Raw genomic sequence first — 27,246 nt, 5'->3', positions numbered from 1 at the left:
ACACGTCTGCAACTTCTCTCACTCGCATGAACCTGTTGACTCAATCTCCTGGTTGACTTTCGAGGACTTCTTGTCATTATCTCCTCCACCTGCATCTTTAATTCAGGTGTGCAGACAGATGGTCGTCTGTTCCTGGAAGCATTTTGAACCGATCCTGTACGCCGCCATTTTTCAATCAATTCCTGAATGGTGCTTTTTGCTGACACAGAACGTCCTGGAAATTTCTCCCGAAACAAATTCTTTGTTTTTACAAAAGATCCAGTGAGAATGAACCCTTCAACAATGGCAACACGCTCGGGTATCGAATACGGCATTATCACACACTGACACTCACCCGGCTTAACACAACGAGCCTTTTTCTCAACTGGTTTCGACAAGTTTCACTGGCTGCGGCTGCACGTGACTGCTGCAGGTCACGTAAGTCGACCCGACCTCGACACGCCATCTCTTGGTAGGAAGGTAGATTATTTAAGTGTTGCCAAAAACACAATATACCAGAATATTACGACGGGCCGGTTTTACGTGCCGCACCCTGTATTACACGTACTCACATGAAATATATATGAAAAGAACCAAAACTCACCAAGTTTATACACCCTTTACAAATGTTCAATATGCGTCCCTCTTAAGAAGTAATAAAAAAATATGTGATTGATTGAGATTGACTGAGATTGACATTGACTAAGATTGATTGAATGAGGGAGGTAGTATAGAGCTAGTAACTTATTTTCATAGGCATGATATAAAGAAAACCAATTTATTATAATTATGTATAACAAAGTGAATATAAACTTAACCATCACCAAGGTGCCTATAAAATGAATAATAGTATCATGATATCTTGAGAGGTTCACATTCTCGTTTACACGTTAGGACTGTCTTATGTAGTTTTCACTAAAGTTACTAACAGAGTTCTTCAGAGCGTACTTACAATATTATAGCGTCCATTGCAACTAGAAGCTACACAAGACTTTTCCGAAGTCACTGATCCTGTCTCGAGTAAGCACGACTAGACACTAGGAGGTTGACAGATCTTTGAACGAATTGACTAAATTGTCTAAGGTTTTTATAGTAATTTTATTACACTCTCATTTCTACCTTTCGCGGAACTGAAAGTAGAAACTAGGATTGTTTGTGAAATGATTTTCGTTTTCACTTTTCTAAAACCATCCACGTTACAAACAAAACATGTTGTCACTTCTATTTTAAAACGTTTTCACTCTCCTATATTGTTCTTGAAACTTGGAGATGATCCGTTAACTATATACTTCTATTTATTTGTTATTATATATATATATTTTTTAAATCTCAAAATGAGGAATGTCTTACTTTGGTGACACGACAGACGTCCAGAGGACGTCTTTTTTCTTGCCTTCCTTCCATTTTCGACAGGTACTAACCTCGTACTGCCATACCTGATCGGAAAGGTAATGGATTTGTGCTGCGACACAATACAAACTTGGTGATTTTGTGGTTCTTTCATGTGTGTACCTATAATACTATTGAAAATATAGTCTTCTCAAAACGAACGAACCCTGTATTATGGTTTGCACATTTACGACTATAATAAGTAAATAAAAATAAAAGAACAAATAAAACTTGCTGGATGTAAGCAATCTACTTTAATGACATTTTTCAATTCAAATTAGTGATGGGGGCCGCGATGGCTCAGTGGTAGAGCGTTCACCTCTGGTGCTTGGGGTCCCGGGTTCGATCCCAGCTCCTGCCAAGTGAACTTTGTGGTGGACAAACACCGTGTGCGTGGGTTTTCTCGGGGTTCTCCCGTTTCCTCCCACTTTCTTCATTCCACCATTTCATTCATTACTCATCATCACCGTCTCCTTTAGCCTAACCGGCATAACCGTGGAACGTAAAACTCAAAGATTTCATTTCATTTTTTCAAATTAGTGATGGCAGTTTTTTAAAATTGATTTCAAAGAAGGATCGAATACTTTGAAAAACGAATTCAGGTATTTATGAGTGAGGATTGATAAGCATTTAAATTTTTAAAAACAGAAGAAACTACAGAAAAATGGAAAAAGTTAGCAATAAATTGTTAACAATTGCAACAAGAGATTTCAGATTAGACAAAAGGAATTGAAATTATGTAAAAAAAACAGTTGTAATGACAATTGTACAATATTGTGTAGGCATATGGGGACATACGATTCTTATGGATAAAAAAAGAAAAAATAAAAGAAATCGTAACTAGGGTACAAAGATTAATTTTATTAAGGACAAATGCCATTATCAAGACAGTCGCAGACGAAACAATACAAATTTTAACACAAAAAGAACCAATACATCTCCAAATACTTTAAAAATGTATAAAAACAAGGATCAGGATTGAAGAATGGACAAAAATAGTGGAAATTGCAGGACAAATTCCACAAACCCGATAACGACATTGAAAGAATAATAAGACCAAAATGGGAAAATGAGTGGATCAATTCCCATAAAGGAGAAAGAGTTAGGAAATAATATTCCAAATCTAAAAGTGCGGGAAAATATGGGAAACATAAGCACAGAGTTAATGGAATATATTTCAGATCATTTATCATTTAAAACGCACTAAAGAGAGTAAATAAGACTCAGTGACTGCGGGAAGCATTTGAAATATAGCTTAGAAAACACATGAAAGAAATGTTATTCAGATGAGTTTTTAATTATTATTATTATTATTATAATGTGTTCTCTAAAGAAGGTTGCATCGGAATTGAAAGATCGAAAACTTATAAGAAACTTATATATTAAAATGTTGCTAAAATAGCTTCATGAGCTTAAAGATACTTGTGAATTGTCACGCTATGGTACTAGTTTATAATAAAAGGGCAATTAAAAGCTAAATGTCTTCCATTATGTAATATTTATTAGAACCATCACCTAAGAAGATATTGATATAAAAACAAATGATATATGCAGGATAATAATATATAACACAAGTAATAATATTGGAAAGTAAAGCACCAAGGGGAAGTCCTTGGTTCCCTCGTGTGTGTCTTTTAATGATTTTTGGCCCTTCCTTTACTCAAATTAAGTCATGTAATATTCAACTACACAAAGCATACTCACAAACGTCCTTCAATGGATGCCAGTCCTGGTAGCCACATCTTGGATTTTTCTGCGTTCTCAGTTCCTGTACGACGTGAATTCGATACACCTAACTACACAATTGGTGTGTGTAGGTAGAATGATATTTATTGCTTAAAACGCTAGTTTTTATATCGTCACAAATCTGTTTTGGAATTTAGAAAGGCACTTTGTGTGATTTTTTGATAATAAGAATTTTTTTTTTTTTTTTTTTTTTTTTTTTTTTTTTTTTACTTTCTTCCAAAATAGTCACCTTGAAAGTGCTGTTTTCATTTTCTGTAGATAGATTAAATTGTTATTTTGTTCTTCACAAAGGAGACGTCACTGATTGTATGCACGTCTAATAATTTTTAAAACTTTTCATTGTTTAATGTTTTTAGGAATATAATAATATGACCCAACACGTAAATGTTAGAACAGGAGAAGAAGTGGCAAAGAAGGATGTGATTGGAAAGGGAGTTCGACAGTGATGCTGTTTCTCGTCAACATTATTTAACAGAGATAGTGAAAAAGAGCCTATATAATGAAGACGGTATTTCGGTAGGAGGTAGAATAAGTAAATATATACGGTTTGCAATTGATTTGGCGCTTGTTGGTAATTTGAAAAGAAAATCAATAGGATGGTAGAAAATTTGAGGAAGGGGTGTGAAGAGTATGGGATGAAAGGAAATGGTAGAAAAATTAAAACTATGAAGATTGGAACGAAGCGGTCGGTGTCAAATGTCAAATATAGAAGAAGGAGAGAGAAAATAGAACAGATACCTGAACAGTATTACTAGTGGGCGAAAGAAGCCTTTAGGAGGAAGAAAAGTCTTATTTTAAGGATCCTTGGATAACGAATTGAGAAAAAAAAACTCATGAAATGTTTCGTATGGAGTATTGTACTGTATGGAACAGAAACGTGGACATTACGAAAGCGATGAAAAAAGTGAAAGCTTTCGAAATTTGGGTGTGGAGAGGAATTCAGAGAATTAGCTGGGTCAAGCGGAAAACGAGAGAGAGTTAGAAATGGTGGGGAAGAGAGGAACATTTTAGATGTTATTGAAAAGAAGAAAAAAAATTATTTGGACATTAACTGAGAAGGAGCTGTATCATGAAGGACATGCTAGAAGGTATTGTGGCAGGAAAAGTGGGAGGGGACTAAGGATGCTACAGTTGATGAACAGCATCAAACAAAAATCATACGTGAAGACGAGGAGGTTAGCTGAAGACCATGGTGCATAGAAGCTTCTCAGTTCCAAGTGACCTGTTGATGATGTCAGAATACATACGATGATGATAATGTGTTCCGTACGCTCGATAACAAATTGTAAAAAGAATAATGTGAATATCTACTCGATTTAATACTAAAAAGTTACCTCCTTCGTAAAACATACCAGCAATGCTGAAAAAGGTTTCGAAATGATTCGGATTAATTAAGGAAAAATACGCAAGGTAGTGGAAATTATTTCTTTTTTCGTTTATTCAAAATTATCATTTTCTCAGGAGAGTGATGTGAAATGTTTCACAGCTGTGGTTAACATGGACGGGCAAATGACATAATTTCTCCCTTGGAAAGAGGAAGCGCACCATCACCTGTAGTGTTTTTATACAATTCTCTTATCCTTGAAAACCATTTTCTTCATATATCAATAAGGGTTATTTCTGAGTTAGTACTTTTCTATTAAAGGGACGATATACCGTCAGTTTTAAATGAAAACGGGCACGGTGGCTCAGTGGTAGAGCGCTTACCTCTGGTGCGTGAGGTCCCTGGTTCCATCCCTGGCCATGTATGTTTGTGGTGGACAACGTCGTGCATGTATTTTTTTGGATAATTCCGTTTGCTCCCACTTTCTCATTCCACCAATTCTTCCATTATCATTCACTTGCTTTAATCATCGTCTCCCTTAGCCTAAGGGGCATATGCGTGGGACGTTAAACTCAAAGATCTCGTTTCATTTTTTAATTGAAAACTATTGTTTATAATATATTTGAACTTTTTAGTGTGCTAAGTTTTATGCTTAATGAATCATTTTGCTAATAGATAAGCGAGATATTCCTTTCTAAATATTAAGGTCTGAGAGTCACTCCATTTTTGTGTAGTTTAGATGATCCATAAATAGGCAGTAGTTCCGGGGTGAAGTATCTCAGCTACAGTATTTTTCGTTAGCCATGACTCTACTGATAGGTTTGTAACTCTGACAATTTCCGGAAATGAGTTAGAATTAACCACAATGTGTTATCAGGATTCTTAGTTTTGTCTAATAGTTTCTTGGTATTCTGATTTTTTAAATATTGAAAACATTACCTTTAACTGATTTGAAGCCATTCGCGTATTCTTTTAATATCTTTTTATTCTTAGTTGGTGCTGCTTGTCACTTTAATTAGTAATAAAAATTCCTGTGGCATATCCAGATACGTGTATAACTAAATTTCTGGTATTGTTGCTTGAATCCAATACGTCATCTTTTCCACTGATGATCCGTAAATATGGCCCTTTGATCCCTAACATCAGCAATTAGTTATTAAAATTTTAATGATAACAGATACTAACTCTCAACTAGGATTACCGATATAATAGGTCTGTATGTGATATTTAGTGAACTGCTTTCTTAGTTGGTAACTTAACTGTGAATTCATGTGTCTTCCCTTTCATATGTTGGACCAAATACACAGATTATCTGGATGGTTCTAAAATGTTGTTACATTCTGAAATAATTTGGATGATTGCTCATTATTCCAGAAGACCTTTCATGATTTGTAAAGTTCTATGTATAGAAAATCCAGAAGAATGAAACCATTACACCAGTTTCAATTTAGTTTAATTTATCGTTTTTATTCGATCAGATTGAGCACATTGGTCTGAGAGTGGAGTTATTGCAAAGTCATTATGAAAAATCCCAGAAGTAAAGTGGAGTGTTCTCTTTTTGAAGATATGTAGTGCCCTTAGAGATACAACTTCTGTATAATTCTCAGAACGGTTGGAATTAGCGTTTCTGAGACAAAATAAATAAATAAAAAGAAAATTAAAAATAAAAATGTAATCAAGATATTAGCCACGCAAGTTAAAACATGAACATTGTTTATAAAACCTGTTAAACTCAAGAGTGGAAGTTCTCCTTTTCAGGGAATGTAGTACTGTACGGTACTGATCAACAGTATAACTTTTTTTTTTTTTTTTTTTTTTTTTTTTGTGATTGGGATTTTTTTTTTTAAAATAATGATCTTGACTAGAAAAAGTCAGAAAGCTAGAGCAGGCGAACTTGGACACATATTTCCGTATCAGTACATTATTATAACACACAAGGAGTGAAAAAGTGAATGACTGGAACGGGACTCGAACCCGAGATCTGCGGCATACCGTACCAGTGTATAGTAGTTAACACAGGCACAGTAAGCCGGAGATACCGGGTTCGAATCCCGATCCAATCATTCACTTTTTCACTCTTCGTGTGTTATTGAATTCGCGCCTCCGGAGGATTTGGTGTGTAAAAATAAATTTAAATTGGTTGTTTCCCATTTTCGTTATTATAGTGCATTATAATCTTTGGAATGAAACCGTTCCAGAGCTAGAGCATTTTAGTATTTTATCGACTTTGTTTCCTGAATTTTATAACATCTGATACTGTTAAAGTAACCCTCCCTCCCTGAATTAATATATTCTGTGCCATTTATATTATTAGGCCGTGTCCAAAAGTGCGAAATGCACACTCGAAGACTACAAATAGAGTGCACACTAAATAGTGTACACTTCGTCAAGTTAGCTTTTGATCCGTACTTCATTCCAGCGCCTCATTGTGGTAGACTTTGAAACATTGATAACAAAAGAAAGGAGAATTTCGCGTGCTAGAAAATATAAACTATTGTATTTATTTATTTTATTATTTTTTTTTTAGATGAATGAGTTTCCAGTTTCATTAAAATATTTACATATCGTACAGATTGACCATATGGGGACAACCATAAAATGACTTAAATGTTTCTTTCGTGTAAGCCAACAGCTTCAGCTTTGCCGTACCTGCAATCGTCATTCGAATCTTTCACACGCATTAACAAGGGCGGAGCGTAAAGGCAATAACTAAATACATATTGTGGTATGTGCACAATAAACTCATAACAACACAAAAGAAACTAAACTGTTGGCGATGTTCTGTTTTCTTAAGCATTCTTGCGCGAGGGAGTATTTATTAATTAATCCACCGGTAAGAGAGTAGCACTGGTGGTTAGAGCGCTGATGACACTGTTGCGGGTGATATTTGCAAGCAATGTAACTTAATTTCTTAGTCCCTAAAAATAACTTAGGGGTTGTATTGCAAGTGAAAGGAGACAACTTGCAAGAGGGTTACGACACCGAAAGTACTGAGGAGAGCGTTACCATAATGTGACGGAAAATTACTTTGGGAAATGCATAATGTATCAGATCTTAGAGAGTTCATATTCTGTATAACTGCTTCCTGCACGGTTGATTACACAACAATGACACTGTAATTTGCTAGTTCTACTGTATTGCTTGCGTTACAGGCTGGACTATTTCTACCATATTGCGGTAATAATTAAGTTCTTTAGATATTACTCTTTCGTTATAAATCTATAGATTCTACCAGTAAATCTTCTAAATAATGTATCCATATTGGTAATCTACACCAAAAGTTAACTTACAAGGATGACAAGGAAAGAAGTGCAGATGAACAACATGAGGTCCAAAATTTACAGGAAAAGCTATTATGTCACTATGAAATTAATATCAATGTGTAAGGATGACATATACACAAGGTGGATAACCTAATTAAAGTAATACGGTATAAATTTTTAAAAAGTCCGGTTAAAGAAAGACCTGTACATTGTGTACACTCCAAAACTTTGCATGGCTTTTACTACGTTTTCGGCCCCCTACATCTCTTGATATACTCCTGCTCTCTCTACCACATTCTTCCCACTGCGAAAATTGTTACTCAGTTACGAGACAAAACCCCTCATCCAAGTATAACCATTAAAAAGCTACTAGTAAACTAAGAATTTTATTAAAATTAAGAGACGGTTTTTATGAAAAATTGTTCTCATTGCTCAGCGACACGGAAGGAATTACTTGTTCAAGTGGGTACAGTAATGGAATGATAGAAATTAAGACGAATTTGTAAAATGTTTGAGAAATGTGTAGAAGGAAATTTTTGACAGGTATTTCACTTTTGGCCCGTATTTTGTTGTTAAAAATGCAAAATGAACAGTAATTGCCATATTACGGTCTCTCACATAGACGAAGTGCAAGGAAATATTGTAGACTTGAAAGGAATTTGTTTGTTTAGAATCAAAACTACAAAATTAGGCCTATCTCCCTACGAGTTAACATCTGCAGCTGTAGCTGTAACCATACAGTAATGAAAAATCAAGGTATTCATTATTCTATGCTAAGGCTTAACATTATAACTCATATGTTATTAAAGTTTATAATTTACGTGCAAATAGCTGCTTTACCGATAGTCTAATTATCACAATTAAGCTGCATAAACCATGTAATATTTTAAGCACAAGTGTCTTATAGCATTATTAAAGTAATTATTTCGTTGCTTTCCCTACACTATTTCAAAATTTCATTATATACTCAAAGAATATGACATAAATGCAATTGTTATTTTTGTAACACTTTGATATTGCACTTATAAAATCATTTATTAAGTCATTTTGACATTATTGTTGTTCCTACTACGAAGAACTGCCATCTTAAGTACACAAGTGTGCTAACGTAATGTACATCCTCGCACACTACGCACTCGCATTTTTGTGAACTTGGACCTTTTGACGCACGCTAGATGACATCAGTCACGGAAGGAACCGTACTTCGAATACACACTTGTATCTTTTGGACACGGCCTTAGTAATGAAGAATCCAAAAAAAAAAAAAAAAAAAAAAGTGTCGCTATGTCTGGACACGGCCTTAGTAATGAAGAATCCATAACAAAAGTGTGTCGCTGTGGCTAGACACGGCCTTAGTAATGAAGAATCCAAAAAAAAAAAGTGTCGCTATGTCTGGACACGGCCTTAGTAATGAAGAATAAAAAAAAAAAGTGTCGCTATGTCTGGACACGGCCTTAGTAATGAAGAATCAAAAAAAAAAGTGTGTCGCTATGGCTAGACACGGCCTTAGTAATGAAGAATTCAAAAAAATGTGTCGCTATGTCGTGGATGTTTAGTAAAGTGTGTTATCAGTGAGGAAGGTTGGAAAGCACTTCTATACGGAAATGAAACCTAAACTACAAAGTTATATTACGTAGTCATTTTCATAAGCATGAGTGCGTTATGTTGTTATTTTTTTTTTATTTATTTTGTATCAGATATAATTTTATTTTTATAGGTCGCTCGTGGCCCATCTATTTTGGAACAGGTTTCGGAATTGGAATGGCGTATGCTAACTGTGAGCGGGATTTTAATGAATCCTTCATGGCTGCTAAGGTAAGTGACAACTTCTTAACTTGTAAATAGTACACAAATTTCTTTGCAATTTTGATTTTAAATTTTGAGACATAATATTTTTGTTTCTTGATGAGTTTTTAGAATAGAGTGAGAATTTCGTTATTTTTAGGTATATAAAAAAAATCAGAAGAATGACTTCAGAAAAAGGCAGGGCATAATAAGAATAGAAAAGCAGAATTACAAAATGTTTTTAAAAACTTTTATCTATCGTGACTTTTTAATATTATTAATAGCAATAGTAGTAGTAGTATATCATCATTAACTTGATAATGAAACTGACATTATGAAGAGTTCACTCTGATATTCTGGTTATTGATTTCCCAGAATTTCCTTGAGATATAACCCAGTGCTATTCAACCGGGAGTACGATGCTGCTTTTGGGGATTGCTGAAAATGTCTTGGCAGTTCATTGCAAATGAAATTCGATAACTTGTCAATTTGTGACATTTGTATTTGTAAAAGAGCACAATGAAATTAGTGACAGTGCTATTTCACAACTTCCATTTCCATCAACATATTTGTGTGAACAAGGCTTCTCTGCATTAACGTAACAAAGCACATAAATTGCTTGAATCCAGAATCAACTCTGATTCTCACACTCTCGAGGATTCGGCCAAGAATCGAGGAGTTGGCATCCCGGAAACAAGCTCAGTCATTTTATTAACAGGTTAGTTCTAAAGGTACTTTTGGTTTTTGAATTTTTAAACATTGGTCTTAGTGTTCGAATTATCAGGGAGGATGAGGGGAAAATCCTCCTCAGTAGAACTGGATGTCCCAAATATTTTGAAATTTCCGATATTATTATTATTATTATTATTATTATTATTTTTCGGATGTGCACTTTATCCCCCTGTAAATAGTCTTTTGATTGGCACACTGATTGTTCTTTTGTTGGATCTCTGTTTGCCCCCTTTTTTAAATCAACAGAATATGTCTATTAAGTTTAATAAGTTAAATTCGATTTAATTTCTTTTAAAGCGCTTCAGGGGTACACAATTGGGATGGCGAACTGTGTCTAGGGGTACACGAGAAAAAAAAGTTGAATAGCACTGATACAACCGAGGATGGTGACAAACCTGGAAAACCGAGAATTGAAAAGATTGGGAAAAGTCAGGGAATTTCGAAAAATGAGATTTTATAAAGACTTAAAATTCTAAGATGATTTCAAATGTGGTTAAGTATTTGTTTTCTATAATTGTCAACTTCAAACTTTGGAAACTTATCAGTGTTTTCACTAATGATGTGTAACAAACTTACGTTCTCTAGTTGTGCATATTATGTTTTGTTTTTGCTTGTGCAGTGGAATATTAGATTGATGAATCATCCACAAATGACAGTTTGAGCAACGATCCAATGGTCAATTCATTTTCGATGCACGCATGATTCCAACCTTTTTCTGTTTTCGTTCCCACTGGTTTCGATTTTATCGGAGTTTCCTATCCTGCATTAAGTAAAGGTAGCTAATCATTCAAATGTAAAGTTGCCCGTTCTTAGCTTCTGTTTTGATTGTAATATATTTTGAAGTCGCAAAGAGGTTTATTTCGGAAGTGCTTATGAGTTTACGAAAACTGCTGGCAAAGTTGCACACCAAATTGCATATTCTGCTTTGTGCTTATGGACGAAATAATATTATTATAACTGGTTCATATTAGCTTTGCTACCTTAAGGTTGGTGTAAAGGGACAAGTAGATGTCACTACAGACTTCGTATCTCTCTTATGTAGTTTTTACCTTTCACGAAAATTCACGATTTCTCTTACAAGTTTCAGCCTAGAGACTTCAAATTTTTAGAGAAGGAACTTTATAACCTATCGAAGGCAATAATCCGTGCCGATTTTCTATTTAGAATTTTCTTTATTGTTGAAACAGTTATATTGCTAAAGGTTTGAATATTCATTTCAACAATCAAGCCATTTCAACAATGAAGAAAATTATAAATAAAAAATCGGCACGGATTGTTGTCTTCGATAGGTTATGAAGTTCCTTCTCTAAAAATGTGAAGTCTCTAGGTTGAAACTTGTAAGAGAAATCCTGAATTTTCGTGAAAGGCAAAAAATACATGAGAGATGAAAACTGTAGTGACATCTATCGGCAAAAATTGTCCCTTTATACCAACCTTAAATAACTTAAACTAGAAATACAAATCACTGAACAAAGCAACGTTTATTTTAACATAATAACTGTGTAACAGTTTAGCCAACTAACTTAAACTAGAAATACAAATCACTGAACAAAGCAACGTTTATTTTAACATAATAACTGTGTAACAGTTTAGCCAACTAACTTAAACTAGAAATACAAATCACTGAACAAAGCAACGTTTATTTTAACATAATAACTGTGTAACAGTTTAGCCAACTAACTTAAACTAGAAATACAAATCACTGAACAAAGCAACGTTTATTTTAACATAATAACTGTGTAACAGTTTAGCCAACTAACTTAAACTAGAAATACAAATCACTGAACAAAGCAACGTTTATTTTAACATAATAACTGTGTAACAGTTTAGCCAACTAACTTAAACTAGAAATACAAATCACTGAACAAAGCAACGTTTATTTTAACATAATAACTGTGTAACAGTTTAGCCAACTAACTTAAACTAGAAATACAAATCACTGAACAAAGCAACGTTTATTTTAACATAATAACTGTGTAACAGTTTAGCCAACTAACTTAAACTAGAAATACAAATCACTGAACAAAGCAACGTTTATTTTAACATAATAACTGTGTAACAGTTTAGCCAACTAACTTAAACTAGAAATACAAATCACTGAACAAAGCAACGTTTATTTTAACATAATAACTGTGTAACAGTTTAGCCAACTAACTTAAACTAGAAATACAAATCACTGAACAAAGCAACGTTTATTTTAACATAATAACTGTGTAACAGTTTAGCCAACTAACTTAAACTAGAAATACAAATCACTGAACAAAGCAACGTTTATTTTAACATAATAACTGTGTAACAGTTTAGCCAACTAACTTAAACTAGAAATACAAATCACTGAACAAAGCAACGTTTATTTTAACATAATAACTGTGTAACAGTTTAGCCAACTAACTTAAACTAGAAATACAAATCACTGAACAAAGCAACGTTTATTTTAACATAATAACTGTGTAACAGTTTAGCCAACTAACTTAAACTAGAAATACAAATCACTGAACAAAGCAACGTTTATTTTAACATAATAACTGTGTAACAGTTTAGCCAACTAACTTAAACTAGAAATACAAATCACTGAACAAAGCAACGTTTATTTTAACATAATAACTGTGTAACAGTTTAGCCAACTAACTTAAACTAGAAATACAAATCACTGAACAAAGCAACGTTTATTTTAACATAATAACTGTGTAACAGTTTAGCCAACTAACTTAAACTAGAAATACAAATCACTGAACAAAGCAACGTTTATTTTAACATAATAACTGTGTAACAGTTTAGCCAACTAACTTAAACTAGAAATACAAATCACTGAACAAAGCAACGTTTATTTTAACATAATAACTGTGTAACAGTTTAGCCAACTAACTTAAACTAGAAATACAAATCACTGAACAAAGCAACGTTTATTTTAACATAATAACTGTGTAACAGTTTAGCCAATTAACTTAAACTAGAAATACAAATCACTGAACAAAACAACGTTTATTTTAACATAATAACTGTGTAACAGTTTAGCCAACTAACTTAAACTAGAAATACAAATCACTGAACAAAGCAACGTTTATTTTAACATAATAACTGTGTAACAGTTTAGCCAACTAACTTAAACTAGAAATACAAATCACTAAACAAAGCAACGTTTATTTTAACATAATAACTGTGTAACAGTTTAGCCAACTAACTTAAACTAGAAATACAAATCACTGAACAAAGCAAAGTTTATTTTAACATAATAACTGTGTAAGTTAACATAATTATTATTTTAAAATAAACGTTACTTTGTTCAGTGATTTGTATTTCTAGTTTGAGTAATTATTACACATTTATAGATACATATTTAATATTTTTTTATCAATCGTTATACATTTGTAAAGATGTATTAATATTGATGCATCCCAAAAGTTTTTACATAATATTGCCTGTTCTCATTTTAAAATTATTCTGACATTAAAAATGATGCAGCAATTTGAAAACAATATTTATGGTACATATGTTCTAATAAATTGAAGTTTCTATACTCATTCTTTGAGCCAAATTTTTGTATGCTTTTTTAGTTGCAATACAAAATGTTCGAAATATTAAAAAAAACAAGATTCTTTCAGACAAGACATGTAAGAATATTTTGTAACAGAAATGCAGCTTTTGAAAGGGTCACAGAATTTGTTCTGGGGGTTGGAGCGTCTCCCATGGAAACACCTCATTCCAAAAACACGTAACAAAGACTGCATTTCTTTATTTAGCAATTCGCATTGAAATGAAAGATAGGGAACGTTTTCAACTTCCCGTTCAAATTATCGTAAAATAATAGTCATTTGTTTCCGGTAGATTGTGGAAGTAACGAAGTTTCGTGCCGTGCAATTACTGTTTTAATGTTGACATCTTCGTACTTGTATTGTAGGGAAAAAAGTCGTAAATGGGATCTTCATCGTGTTCTTATGTTACTAGAACTAGAGCAGCAAACAGGTTCCTTCTTGCTGACGGTTCATTATCACCTGTTATATTGCATGAAGGAAATTGATCCAAGAGATTGAGTATGTTTCAGATGTTATGCGAGTTTGAAATATTTTGCATGTTGAGACTAAAACAAATTCGGTGGCGTAGTCGGTAGAGCGTCCACTTCTGGTGTCAAAGTTCTGCGTTCAAAACATAGATATGCAATATTGGTTTTGTGGAAAATAAACACCGAGTGTGGGGAAGGTTTCTCGGGATTCTCTCATTCCTTCCCGATTAACATTCTTTTTGTTCGTACGTCATTAACTCAATAATTACTATTTCGTTTGTGTAAGCAACGAGAAGCAACAAGCCTTCATCTATCAATAATCTTAAGGCGCTTTCGGGAATTATGAAACAAGAAATTTGTAGTGATTGACTTCTTTTACTCATGTAAATAATGTTCCGGGACTAAATTTCATTTTTCTCAAGAATAAGCTGCTCTTTGTGCGCTTTCTGATATGGAAATTTAGTTTACTTTCGCGATAGTATTCGTTGCTGGAAAATAGAATTTTGGATATACTCAAATGTGAAAAACATAGTTAATACAAAGTAATAAAGACATTATTACAAGAAATTCAAGACGGATAAATAGCAACCTGGGAAAGAATACACCCGTTTTATTATCGAGTATTAAGAACGTGATCGTTGTCTTGTTTGTTTTTGTTAATCATTTTCATTTCTTATTTTAGTAGCTTGATAATGCTTAAATAAATAAAAAAAAAAAAATAGCAAATGCAAGTTGATTTGATATAGTAGATCCAGGTAGCGTACGTGGCAAAAGAAAAATATTTTATACAGGCGTCAGCAACAGGCCTTTATTTACGACAGCATATTATTCTATATAGAGGCGACCGAGAAGCAGGTGAGGATCCATAATATCAGCTTTCTTCTGGTTTGGCGTTGGTTGCTCAACTTTAAAAGGCAGGATCGAAAGTGAAGAAGTGTTTTAGTTGTGGTGTTCGGTGTTCATTGTATCCAGTGTTTCTATGTAGGTAACCATGTCAATCTGCAAGTATTCCAACGTCACGTTGAATTCTTCCTGGTTGGTCGATATTTTGTTTAAATCATGGATTCGAGAAGTACCAGGTGATCAATTTTCTGCTCGCTGCAACATGTGCCGCAGCGTCTTTTCGCTGAGTAATATCGAATGACAAGCGGTACTCAAGTCATATGAAAGGTAAAAATCAAATGCAGATGACCACGTTCATCTCAATATTGGGAACAGTCAGTGCCTTTGTGAATCAGGAAAACAAATGAGTATCTTCGTACTTGGAGTATGTTGATTCCACGATGCAAGTGAGTTCGGGGACGAAACAAAGTAATGTATAGGGATGCATATGAAAGAAAAAAATCATTACAATAGCAGAATGCCTATGGTGTATTCAAAGTTTAATGATATACATCAATGCTAATTGCTGCTAAAGATGTCAAAGTATTCAAACTTATGTTCCTAGACAGTGAGATTACCAGGAAAACGCAGCGTTAACGTGGTAAAATAGCACACGCTTTCGTTGATGGGTTATTATAACTATACTTTAGAAGTGAACTAATTCAGTTGTTGATGGAGACATAAATGTGCAATTCTGAAGTAATGTGAAAGGGCAAGTGAGCACGCGTTATTTAACATAGGCGTTTTTTAGGGAATTCTGCAGCTTCTGATCTTTTAATCACTTTTAAAGAGAAGCATTCACCGTTAAATTAAAAAAAAAAAAAAAAAAAAAAAAAGATTATTCAGATTTCAATGGATGGCTCTAAAGACGTTGCCAGATTACCTTGTAATACAGAGGGTACTAGGAAAGTTTTACAATGCCACGCAAGCATACAATGCGACGCAAGCATGTGTCGTAGGAATCCACTTCTTGGTGCATGGTGAGATATATTCATACTTGCACAGTAACCGCTCCGCCAAGTCGATGAGCTGAGTTATTCATTAGCAGTGGTAGTCTAAAATGCCTGCTATGGCATCTGTCACGAAATAAGATACGAGCAGTTTTGCGGCATAACTTCACGCATGGTTTAAACGTAGACCAGTGCTTAGAAGAAATGACTCTTGTACTGGGTGATGTCTGTTCACATCGTATGACTATATTCAGATGGCACAGAGAATTCCAAAGGGGAAATTTCACTCTAGAGAACACTGAAAAGGCGAGAAGGTCACAAACGTCAGTTACGGAGTAACAACATTACTGTTGTTAGGAAAATGCTTGACTAAAACAGGCGAGTGAACTACCAGCAGATTGAGGATACCTTAGGCCTAAATACATCGGCAGTTCATTCGATTCTGCATAATTATTTACACGTGAAGAAACTTTGTTGTCTCTGATTGATGCATAGTCTGACTGAAGAGCAGATGATACATGTGACATTGTGCCGGGAGATGCTGCAAATGTGTGATAAGGAACAGACTCGATATGTGAACATCATCGTGACAGGTGACGATATCTGGTTGTACTATTATGATGTGCCGACCAAGAACAAGGCTTGGATCTTTGATGATGAGGATACATCTGTTGCTGTCAGAAAATCCCGATCAATAAAGAAGAAAATTGTAACTGTATTTTTCAAATCGAGTGCAATTGCGGAGCGTGTGGTTTTGGACACACAAAAGACAGTCACAGCTAAGTGGTTCACTGAACAGTGCCTGGCTAAAGTTATCGAATCTATGAAGAACGTACGACCAAATTTAAGATTGGGCAGATGGTTCCTCCATCATGACAATGCTCCAGCTTACCATACGAAGACTTGCACCGAATATTTGACCACAACAAGAATGAAATTTCTTGAACACTTTTCTTACAGTCCAGACCTTGCTCCCTGTGACTTTGCACTGTTCTCGTATGTAAAAATCAAGCTGAAAGGGATGCTGACTTCCAGTGATGAGAATATTCTGAGAGCAAGCGAGTGAGCCTTACTCCCTAGTAAAACTTACGAAATCTGGTTTAACGATTGATTTCGGAGGGTGGAGAGGTGTATTAAATGTAGTGGAAATTAGTTTGAAAAAAATTAAATAAATAAAAGTGTATTGCAAAACTTTTCCAGTACCTTTTGTACCTGACATAGGAAGCTGTATGTTTCTTAACTATGTATGGAGCATTTAAGGCTGCAGTTGAGGCAACGAAATGGAGAATCGTTGATTTTCTGAGTTCTGCATAATTTATTTAAGGATGTTCCAGCACGCCATGGTTAGTACACTTATAAAGGCTCAGAGAATTTTTCTGTGAAATTTTGTCCTTTGTTGGATTGAAAATGGAAGACAGGGTGTCTACTAGTATGGAAAACCTGGAAAAGTCAGGGAATTTTATAATTTCTGGAGAAGTTAGGGAATTTTCTGTATATTCTGGAAATTTTTGGTAAAGTTAGGTTTATTTCATTACTTTTACATTTTGTGTGCACAATGTTTGGGAAACAAGTTTTCGCTGCCGCCAGTCCGCTTACCAGAACAGCTACCCACTCACTCACCCTCGCAGAGGTATGCCGTAGAGGTTCGAGTCCCGGCCCAGTCAGCTATTTTTTCACTCTTTGTTAGTTACAAAAATAATTCTGTTGGATTCTGGGACCTCAAATTAGTATAAAAAGAGCAATTTGAAATTTGTCGAGCATGAGTACTTTTTACTAGTGCCAGAATTGTTTAGTTCTTTTCATGTATGTCTTTTTTAACCCATTTGATCACAAATTAATTTTTTTGTCGGATTTAATTTTGGTTCTTGGTAGATTGGTAGAAATGAAAGTAAATAACATATTCAAATACATTATGGTTTAGGAAAATGTCATGGACTCTTAATTTGCTTATGTTCCATTTTTGAAACTGGACCTGAGAGGGTACAGGTTTCTGAAAGAAAATATTTCAATTAAGTCACGCTAATGTACTATTTCTTTAAAATTTCAGGATACAGATTTTACAATAAATTGCAATGTTCATTAAATACAAAGTACACAAATATTAAAACATGTTAGTCATCCATATCCACATAGTAACAGATTTTTTACATTATATTTAATTTCCAATACATAACATTCTTACTCTGATGGAAGGTAAAGAAGCACTTTGGATGTAAAGAGACGTTACGTCTTAAACACTTCATTGTTGTGTTACTTTCACACTGTGCACATCTTGATTGTCTTTCTGATTTTACAATGAAATGTGCTTTTTTGTCATATTTGTTGACTCGTTTGTTGACTGGTCGCACTTGGTTCGAAATAGGTCTCCCAACAATTACACCTTATTAGGATAGCATTTATTACATGATTTTGCAGAAGGCTGACTTTCATTAGTACTAGTTTCGGAGCTTCACCATCCAACAAACCCTTACCTATAAATTCTTTTCTTAGCTGGCCGCTTTGCATTACCATAAAAGAAGCTTCTTCCTTAGCGAGCAACAAATTTCTCGAAAGCCTGTCAATATCTGCTTCATCTTCACCCGCACTATTTTCTTCCGAGAATTCTTCATTTTCTGGTGGTGTAATGACAATATCTACAGCAAGAATACCTTCTTCGGTAGCAAGTATATTGATAATTTCGCCAGCAGTCAATCTGAAATAGGGAGGGAGGATTTAGATTTCTGGACTTTCGGCATCTATGGCCCTGTTAGCCCGTCACGGTTGAGGGATGATGTCCCTCGGCGAGCACACTATCCGGGGAAAGGAAAGGAAGGAAGCAGCCTGGGACCTATATGTTAGGTACTACCCGGGTATTTGCCTGATTTGAATGAGGAAAACCCGGATAGCTGGCCTAAAAAAGCTTTTTACACATTTTTATCCAAGTGCCCCCACCGGGATTCGAACCCGGGATCGATCGCACTCAATCTGAAATAAAACCATATTTGTAGAAATAAATAAAATGCATATTAAGTTGTGAAATAACACATTTAAAATATACAACAAAATAAAATATTTATTTATTTATATATTTACAAGCTACCAGATACAGTTCAGAGAGCATTTTACACTGGAACGATCAACATAATGATAACATTGGGGAAAGAAGTGGAAGAAAGCCGGCCAGGGCCTATAAAACTGTGTAGACAGCTAGTGATTCCCCTACACCACATATAAAACGAATTAACTATATAATATGCCTTTATCTATGTTCGAAAATTTACTGTTTTTATCTCACTGCAGTAAAGTGAAATCAATAAGAAATGTTACAAAATATAATCAGGCATACCTAACAACAACTTCTATATATACGTAAATAAATGTACGATCCAGTGAATGAGCTATCAAGACACCTGCGACTCTATTTAGTTGCCATCTTTCAACTGAAAAGCTTATCGCATAAGTGTAACAATTAGGTTAGATTTTTGTGTATAAATTTCCCCCTCTATGAGACCAATAAATTCCGAATTCAAGTACAAAATGCCCTCAAAAATGGCACAAATAGCATCAAATAAAAATTCGCTCATAAAATGTACGAAATAATTACTCATTCACCCAATAAAATTAACATATTCTATAGCTTTATGGGTACATTTACAGTACGCCCGTTGTTCCAATAATGGAACAAACAAAAAATGCAAACTTCATGTACCCGTTCGAGCCCGCTGTTCCAATATTGGAACATTCAAAATTACAATCCGTGTTTATTAATAGCAATCATAATTATCTATTGCATTTCACATTCATTGAAAAGTTAATATATCTCCTACTCAAATAGTACTATGTACTCAGAAAATTCAAAAATGCACATAAGATTTACTTACCTCCTTTGAGACGCCATAATTTGTTCTTATGCAACACAACTAATGTCGACAGTACACATCGTTCGCGCCAGTTCACGACAAAAAAACATCATCTACTAAACCAGTGGTGCCAAATCAACATATAAAAATTGTTACTTTTATTCACGAAATATGAAAAATAAAAATAAAATAAAAATGTTCCAATTTTGGAACAACGGGTTTAAATGGGTTAATGGTTTTATTAGTATTTGTTCTCGCTCTTTTTTTTTTTTTTTTTTTTATCCACATTATTGTTTCCACATTCGCTTATCACTTCATAACAGCTTTTTCTCCATTAGTGCTGTATCTGTGGGCCATGCGTCCATCCATCTAGTGTTTTCTCTTTAGACACTTAACGCAGACTTCGACCTTACCACATAGACTTCCATCAGAATATACTAAAAATGGTTCAGTCATTGCCACCGTTACATATGATTAAATACTATTTCTTTTATTTTGTTTCTTCTCGTTCTCCTATCGTCTAACGACTAGATGATTGTCTCGAATGTTTTAAAATGGTGTTTAGTTTCTCCTTAATGTTTCTGTTCCTAGTCTACATATATAAAATTGAAAATCAATATGTTTGTGACTCTAAATCTTCTGAACTGCCCGACTGATTTCGATCAAATTTGTAACATGGATGAGGTTCGAGGCTGGGCTGGTTTTAGGCTATTCACTTTGATGGTAGAACTGAGGGACGGGGGCGGGGGAGGGGGTATAGAAAAATAAATAAAACTTAATAACTCCTGAACCACTCGATTGATCTTGATCAAATTTTCAACAGATGAGGTTCAGGCCTGGGATCGTTTTTATGATTTAAATTTGATAGAGCGACGTAGGGGAGGAGGAGGGGAGATATATAAAAATCAATTTATATAAGACTGAAAGTGACTATTTTTGTAACTTAATAACTTAATGGTTTTATTAGTATTTGTTCTCGCTCAATTTTTTTTTATCCACATTTAAACTATCCGACCGATCTCAATCACTTTTTCAAGATACATCAGGTTCGGATCAGGAAACATTTTTGTAATTTCACTTTAAAGGTAGATCCTAGGGGAAGGGGAGAGGAGGGGGACGTATAAATAAAAACCAATAACACCTAATAACTTTTGAACCACCCAACTAATCTCGGTCAAATTTTCAACATATATGAGGGTTGGGCCTTGGGTGTTTTTTATCGTTTCACTTTGACGAGCCAATGTGAGGGAGGGGGAGATATGTAAAAATAATTAAAATAAAAATGACTGCCTTTCTGACCTCATCACTCTTGAACCACCTGACCGATCTCAATCAAATTTTCAAGATACATGAGTTTAGGAGCAGGGATTACTTTAGGCTATTTACTTTGACGATGCAAAGTATAGGAGGGGGATAGAAATTTAAAAATTATAAAAAAAAAAGACCGATATTAGTGTTGAATCAATAGTTTCCGGGGTCGATGAGAGAAACAGTGACACTTCTGATGCTGTTTGAATCCATATATAATAATGATCGAGGGAGAGGGAGCTATATATAATAATGATCGAAAATGACCAATATTAGTATCTAGTCCTTAGTTTTAGGGATCATTCAGATGAACAGTGACATTTCCGATCCGGTTTGAATCCAAAATCAAACCCGCCAATTGGAGGAGGGGGACAAAGAGATATATAAAAATTATAGAAAATGGCCACTATCAGTGTCGAATTTATAGTTTTCTGGGTTCTTTAGATAAACAGTGATACTTTCGATCCCGTTTAAAGCCAGATTCAAACCCGCAACTTGGGGAGGGGGAGAAGAGATATCTAAAAATCATCGAAAGTGACCAATATTAGTGCTGAATCACATTTTTTGGGGTCGCTGAGATGAACGGTGACACTTTCGATGCCATGGCCTGCAACATGGGGAGGGGGAAATATATATATATATATATATATATATATATATATATATATATATATATATATATATATATATATATATATATATATATATATATAAATGGTAAAAAATGACCGATATTAGTGTTGAATCTATAGTTTTTGCGGTCGCCGAGATGAACAGTGACACTCCTGATGCTGTTTAAATCCATTTTCAGCCCCGACACTTGGGGGATGAAGAGAGGTGACATACATTAAAATGATCGAAAATGAGCAATATCAGTGTGCATTTAAATTTTTTATTTCAACCCAGCGAAGCGGGTAATGTATGCTAGTTATCATGAAAATTTTGTTTCTATTTTTATGCGTCCATGCTAATTTTTTGTTTCACCAACAATATGCATGGTTGTAAGAACTCAATTAGCAGCATGAGCACATAAAAATAACAATAAAAGGCATTTACAGATTATGTATACGAGGGTTGATCAATAAAGAATGATCATAACTAAATAAAACATAATTACCTGTACTAATTCTCCAAATGTTGATGGTCGTTTTCAAAATAGTCCTGAATGCAATGCACTTATCCCAACGTTTCTGCCAGTCATCAAAGACATGCTGGAAGTCATTTTTGGACATATCCTTCAAAATCGCCTCCGCAGCTTTCACCACTGCCACTGAAGATGCGAAACGCCGTCCCCGGAGATGTTTCTTCAAAGTTGATGTACAAAAGAATGAAATCACTAGGGTCTAAATCAGGGCTATATGGAGATTGGGGTACATACGGAACGTTGATCTTTGCAAAATAGTCAATTACAACATTGGCAATATGGGGCCTGGCGTTATCAGGTGTAGCGTCCATCCTCTTTCCTTCAAATGTGGTCGTTTCCGATTAATGTGACCTTGGAAAGTTAGCAATACACCTTTATAATACACCCCCGTGACAGTTGTATGTGGTGAAACGACATGTTGGTACATCATGCCTCGAATATGGAAAATGAGATGACCATTACCTTGTTAGCAGAAGCAACCACTGTCGCTTTGTTGATGTTGGTGTTGAAGGAGACTTCTACACAGAACTATACTGCTTGGACTCAGGATCATAATGATGAAGCCAACTTTCATCGGCAGTGATTATTTTCGACAGAGACATGGTATCGTTTTGCAGCTTTGATTTCCACTCCGAACAAACCTCCACACACACAGTCTTTTGATGGGGAATAAGCAATCGTGGAACCAACCTCGCACACACACACACACATGACATGTGCAGTTTGTCTGTGAGCAGCGTATGAGCGGAACCAAATGAAATGTCTATAGTTCGCGCTAGTTCTCTTACCGTCATTCTACCAGCAGTGTTGATGTTCACTTCCGTCAGAGTAGTTACTGGAGCGCCGCGTCCGCCTTCCTTTGAAGTTGATTGTCTCCCATCTTTAAACATTTTGAACCATCTTCGCGCTGTGCTATAAAAAAGAACAGATTCCCCATACGCCTCCTGTGACATTGCATATGTTTCAGCTGTTGTTTTCTCCAAGCAAAAACAGAATTTCAATGCACTGTACTGTTGTTCGCGTGTCACTTCTCTGTTGCCTTACGCGAAACTGAAACTACGTGTGCTTGAACGGCTGCCAAGGTCACATTCCTGACGTCATGGCCTTCAAGCTTGCTCGATTCATCGTCACTTCTCCCACTACACAGATGTGTTTCGTTTTCTATGCCTTGCTGTTGTATTCACCTCATAAACACTGATGATTAGCCTTTATTGATCAGCCTACCTATATTTTGGAGTGGTCCTTATTTTTCGACTGGAGCGTTTTTTTAAATCTAAAATTGTTCCATATCAGACCAAGGTAGCCCATAAGAAAATTTAATTCAATTGAATAATAAAGTGCTGTCCCAAGCGGCCTAAAGTTTTAAATGCATTTACAGTGTACAATATGAGGCAAAGCTGCCGTGTGATTTAGAAAGACAATTTTAATTTTATTAACAGATATTTGAAGATAATAACAATCAAATGATTAAAAAAATAAGTTGGAAATAACATCAGACGTGTGCGTGTAGTGTAAAACTACCCCAAAACGATGTCACATGATCCCCTTCCTAGTAAAAATTTTCAATCTGAATCAAAAATGTTGGACTTCAAGATAACCACCATGATGGTACTATACACTATTCTATCTACTTTACCCCTGTCCAAACTATGGTGTCACTTCCTTAAACTGTTCAAAACTTACAAGATTCCTTTGCCTCATATTGTACGAGGGGCAGCCAAAAAATTCCCCGAATGTTGTGATAGTTCTGGCATTTGTGATGTAGTCGCAATGAATCTTATGCGATACAGTCTCTAGGTTGCCTAATTTTGAATTTAGCAAGTGTGAACTCGTCTTAACAGGCGGTGTACGAATAGTGTAGTTAAGCGGAGGTGTGTCTGGTTATTAGGTGGTGCAGTTTCTTAGACCGAGCAACGTGCAAACATCAAGTTAGTGTGCAAATTGGGGAAAATCCTGATTCAGAGAGTTTGATAGCCTTAAAAAGAATTTAGTATCATCGGATGTTTGGCTCTTTCCAAAGCTAAAAATGGGTCTTTTTCGTTTCTCCAACGTAGAAGAAATTAAAACTAACGCGAGGACTGAACTTCGGAAGATACCAAAAGAGGCCTTTCGTCTGTGTTTCCGCCAATCGCAGGAGCGCTGGAATATATATGTTGTTTGTTCCGAAGATGCCTACTTTGAAAGGTGATTAAGTAAATGTATACTTATATTGTGGTAATAAAGAGCTACAACAGAATTTCGGGAACTTTTTGATTGTATAACACTAAAGTATAACTGATTCAGTATTAGTTAAGAAAATTTTTAAGTGAATCTCGTATAAAGGCAGTTCTGAGAAATTTCTCTTCGCAAACAGACAGAAGTGTATATGTATATGTGCGCTTTTGCGACGCAGAAGATCCTTTCACTTCTCCGAATATGGTTATGGAATGTAACGCAAAGAGTAAATTTCCTCCCAATGCATTCTTAACCGCAGTGCCTCATGGGTATTTTTAACTATTACGTTATCAATTGCTTTGCGTTGGTAGGTGGGAGCACCCCGGGTGGAAGAGACTGGCAACAGTGAATTCATTCTGGCATGAACACTGAAAAGAGAAATACATCGTTTTGACTGTGGCTTGTTGCATCAACATATTTAGTCCATCAATGAGTAAAATTATAAAGTATTCGTGTTAAGTAAATTAAAGATAGCAGAAGAAGAAACTGAATAGTTACGAAATGCAAAGACAATCGCCCAAAGTGTTGTGTCTTCTTACCGAGGAGAACGGACATGGATCATTATAATCAGATAAGTGCTATGGGTGAAAGGGTTACGGGTGGGGGTTTTCCCGACATGAAGAGTGCGTGAACGCGACCGCGAGCATTATCAGGGCCTTAAATAAACTTAAATCATACGATTGGTATAAAGAATAATTGTTGTCAATGTGTAGTAAAATTTAGTTGATATATATAAATGCTTAATTATATATAAATACTGTACTTAATTATGCATGATTTCTTTGTGTTTTTGTGAGTTTCCATAGGCATGAAAACAAAATACACCAAATGTGCATGTGATCAAAAGGTCAGTATAAACGTATAATTTGATGCGTAGTGTCGGAATCATTGAAACAACGTAATATTGTGCCGTTACACAGGTGACACGAACACGTTCTATTTCCCGTAGTCTGGATTTGACAGGTCGGAAGTGATGGTTGTAGCAGGTAAACTTCGTGGGTGCCTCAAGGTATATCTGTGCGCGAGTCCGGTATGCAATAAAAAATTGTATTATTGCATGGTGAACTCAGACTTGGTGGAGCTGGGGGGACCTGCTAAGCAAACGATAGTGCAAGGTGTATTTGTGTCCTTTTGTTGGCTAATGAAACGGTATCTTTCCTAACCACTAAAGCCAAAATAAGAACCGGTACGGAAGCACTATACAATCAATCACCCACCAGCCTGTACGTTAATGTTGAAAGTAGCGGAATACGTCCAACAAGGAATAAACCAGGCACCGCTATAATTGCCCCTTCCCCCCACCTGTATACTGTAAATACATTGAAAATTTGAGGTCACTTTGGGCCCCCTTTAATGTTATTCAATTTAGCTAATTTTTTGTTCGTTGTTTACTTTGGTCTGGTATCGAACCGTTTTAGGAGGTGAGACTTGAAACAAAACAAAACAAATAATAATAATAATAAAACCTGAACTCAAAAAATAAGGACCACCCTAATATATATAATGAACATCAGTAATATTTTCATATGAAGAACTGTTACTTAATAAATGTTATAATATGTTTTTCCGTTCTTTCTTTTCAGAAGCCGTCAAATCATTCGTAGCGTCCTAAGTTAACTTTATCATTTTCCGTGTTGGAATTAAGTATTGAATAGAGTATAATTTGTAAATGATCAAAATATGTTGTAAAGTTTATCTGTTGTACACCAAAATATGTAAATTAAATTTATATATCCAAGAGCTTTTATTTTTAAATTTATTTATTTTTCATGTTGTTCTGATCTAGGAAATTCCTTTTATCTCTGTTAAAGAATGTCAAAAAATCCCACAAACTGGGATTTTCGCACTGGTTGGCATCACTGATTACCACGCGCTACGCTGCATCGCCTCATGTTTCCTTATCAGCAACGGAACTCTTGTAGAGATGGGACACAGCCTTCTAACGTGGGAACAGTGTTGCTACATTTTTCCCAAACTATGTTAGTACTAACTTTATCATTCTACAGATTGCTTAAGATGGCAGCTTGTTAAGAAGAGCTCATATGTCCCCGGATCAAGTTCATTCTTCCATTTTTATAAAGTTGTAAACCGAACACTATTTTTCTTTTGCCATTTCAAGGAATAACAAGACGAAGTAGCAAAAGACCATTTCTGGTTCAATTGAACTATGAAACAGTTATGTAGAAGTGTTGTTTCTGAATTACCAGAACTTCAAGCAACAGAGAACAGAAAACGAGGATATTGCTAAAGTTTTTTTTTCTTTTTTGCCTGTTATGTAATTTATAAAAAGTAAATTGAGATCTTGCACTTTGAAAGACCATTGAAGCGCTTTATCTTCTTTATGTTATAAACTCTTGAAGTTCACATTGTCGTCAATCTACAGCCAGTCTGAAGTAATAGTCTTTAATCCATAGTACATTGGTTTCTGTTAGTAAGAACCAAAGAGGAACCTAAAGGGAAAAAAAATCGTATTTTCGAGGAGGAATCGCTACAAGATTTAAAAAAAAAAAATCCTTGTTTCATGGAGTAAAGGCTATAATATGCTGTCTTTGCTTAAAAAAAAAAAAAAAAAATCTTAAAATATGATCATAGATGCATCGCAGCTTTCCGGTGTAATTTTTCGTTTGCATCGCAATTCTGTTATTTACTGTACCAAACTACGATGCGATACCGCTTTAAAAATCGCAGATA

General features: G+C 35.0%; 1 protein-coding gene across 1 annotated transcript in view; it reads left to right on the top strand.

Annotated features, from left to right (window-relative positions):
* LOC145670970 (MICOS complex subunit Mic10-like) overlaps positions 1-26,295 on the top strand; it is a 30,553-nt gene extending 4,258 nt beyond the window's left edge. Inside the window, exons 3-4 of the mRNA XM_081739568.1 lie at positions 9,419-9,516; positions 26,139-26,295. Coding sequence (XP_081595694.1) covers positions 9,419-9,516; positions 26,139-26,159 — 119 coding nt within the window. The 3' untranslated portion in view covers positions 26,160-26,295. The remainder of the gene's footprint in view (positions 1-9,418; positions 9,517-26,138) is intronic.
* Positions 26,296-27,246: the final 951 nt, after the last annotated feature.

Source organism: Thermobia domestica, chromosome 15 (assembly GCF_964235325.1).
Source record: "Thermobia domestica chromosome 15, izTheDome1.hap1.1, whole genome shotgun sequence".
In the NCBI taxonomy this organism is placed as follows: Eukaryota; Metazoa; Arthropoda; class Insecta; order Zygentoma; family Lepismatidae; genus Thermobia; species Thermobia domestica.
Note: the sequence above shows the minus strand (reverse complement) of the source record. Positions and strands in the feature narration are given on the sequence as shown.